Below are 1,382 nucleotides of genomic sequence, written 5' to 3' on the forward strand. Positions count from 1 at the left end.
GGCAGGGTTCAGAACTGTTGTACACAGGGTCGCTGTGAGTTGCAGGAGACTCATGATAACAAGAACATGGACTTTCAGAAGGACTATCAAATCTGGGCGAACTGCAAACACCATGCTCCTCAGAACTGAAGATGGTGAAGGGTCATCTTACCCACGTTGGACATGTTATCAAGAGGAACCGGTCCCTGTGAAAGGACACCATTCTTCACAAAATAGAGGCCTGATGAAACAGAGGAAGGACTTCAATGAGATGGATTAACAATGGCTGCAACAGAGTGGTGATTGTGAGAACACCACTGGGCAGGTTTCATACGAATCGGGACTCACTGGAAACCAACTAACAAAAACAACAACACAAACAGCCTACGGCAAACACCGCACTTTGACCACCCATCAGTTTATTGTGTATTAGAACTTGTCTCTTCCTGTGATGCCACCAGTATTTAAAGTGTCAGGAATCATCTTTCTTTTCCATCTTTGTCTTTTTTTCTTTCTCTTTAAAGACCCAGTGTCTTTTGCTGGGGTGCTTTGGAGTGGGCACTGCTGAGAGCGGTTTCATTAGGGATGGAAGGGATGATGGCGTCCTTAACACGAAAAAAGAAGTTTGTGTCTGAGGCAGAGCTCGATGAAGGATGCAAAAGGAGGCACGAAGAGTGGGGGAAGGTTTGAAACCCCGAGGATCCAGAAGAAGGTCTCGAGGAAGGTCAGACCTTGGCTCTGTATGAGGCTTCAGGAGCAGAAGTACAGGGAACAGCAGATGTGTGAGCAGTGGTCCAAATGCAAGACCGCGGATGAGACCCCCTTCCTGGACGAAGCTCCTCGGCAGCACGAGCTAATAGAAAAGCAACAAAGAGAAGAACAAAAAAGAACCGGGGGACACAGAAGTAATTTCAACAAGGCCGGAATTTCTCCAGGAGGAAAAAAAAAAAAAAGAAGCTCGGAAGAAACTGGCTGTCAAACCCACAGAAACCAAGGTCAAGTTCCCCCAGACAAAGCAGCTGGAAGGATCAGTGAAGCCTAGTGCAAAAAGACTGAAACGGGTCCCTGATCCGGGTGACGCAGGCCCATTGCTGTTGACAGAAGATGCATCCTGGATGTTTGATCCCAGCTGCCCTTGCTCTGTGGTATCTGGGCGTGAATGCCTGGCACCCTGTTCACTCCCTCCCCAGCCGAACCTGGGACACTTTGCAGGGGGGTTACCAGCAGGTCTTTAGGCCGATGTGTCTGGGAACATGGGATCCTGCATGCAGGTAAACTAGCAGATGTGGGGCCATTTCCAGGGGCAGTGGGAGCAGTACTAACTTTGTAACGCCCTTCCAGTTGTAGGAAGTCCTCAGTCGGGGTTGGGGTGTCTCTAGTGCCTCTTTGGCCTTACTTTCTCA

General features: G+C 49.3%; 1 protein-coding gene across 1 annotated transcript in view; it reads left to right on the forward strand.

Moving 5' to 3' along the window:
- The first annotated feature begins 625 nt into the window (after positions 1–625).
- LOC102854875 (zinc/RING finger protein 4-like) overlaps positions 626–1,382 on the forward strand; it is a 19,168-nt gene continuing 18,411 nt past the window's right edge. Inside the window, 1 exon segment of the mRNA XM_006896434.1 lies at positions 626–884. Coding sequence (XP_006896496.1) covers positions 626–884 — 259 coding nt within the window.

The sequence above is a fragment of the Elephantulus edwardii genome, unplaced genomic scaffold (genome assembly GCF_000299155.1).
Source record: "Elephantulus edwardii isolate Elephantulus edwardi_28Jun2011 unplaced genomic scaffold, EleEdw1.0 scaffold00185, whole genome shotgun sequence".
NCBI lineage: Eukaryota > Metazoa > Chordata > Mammalia > Macroscelidea > Macroscelididae > Elephantulus > Elephantulus edwardii.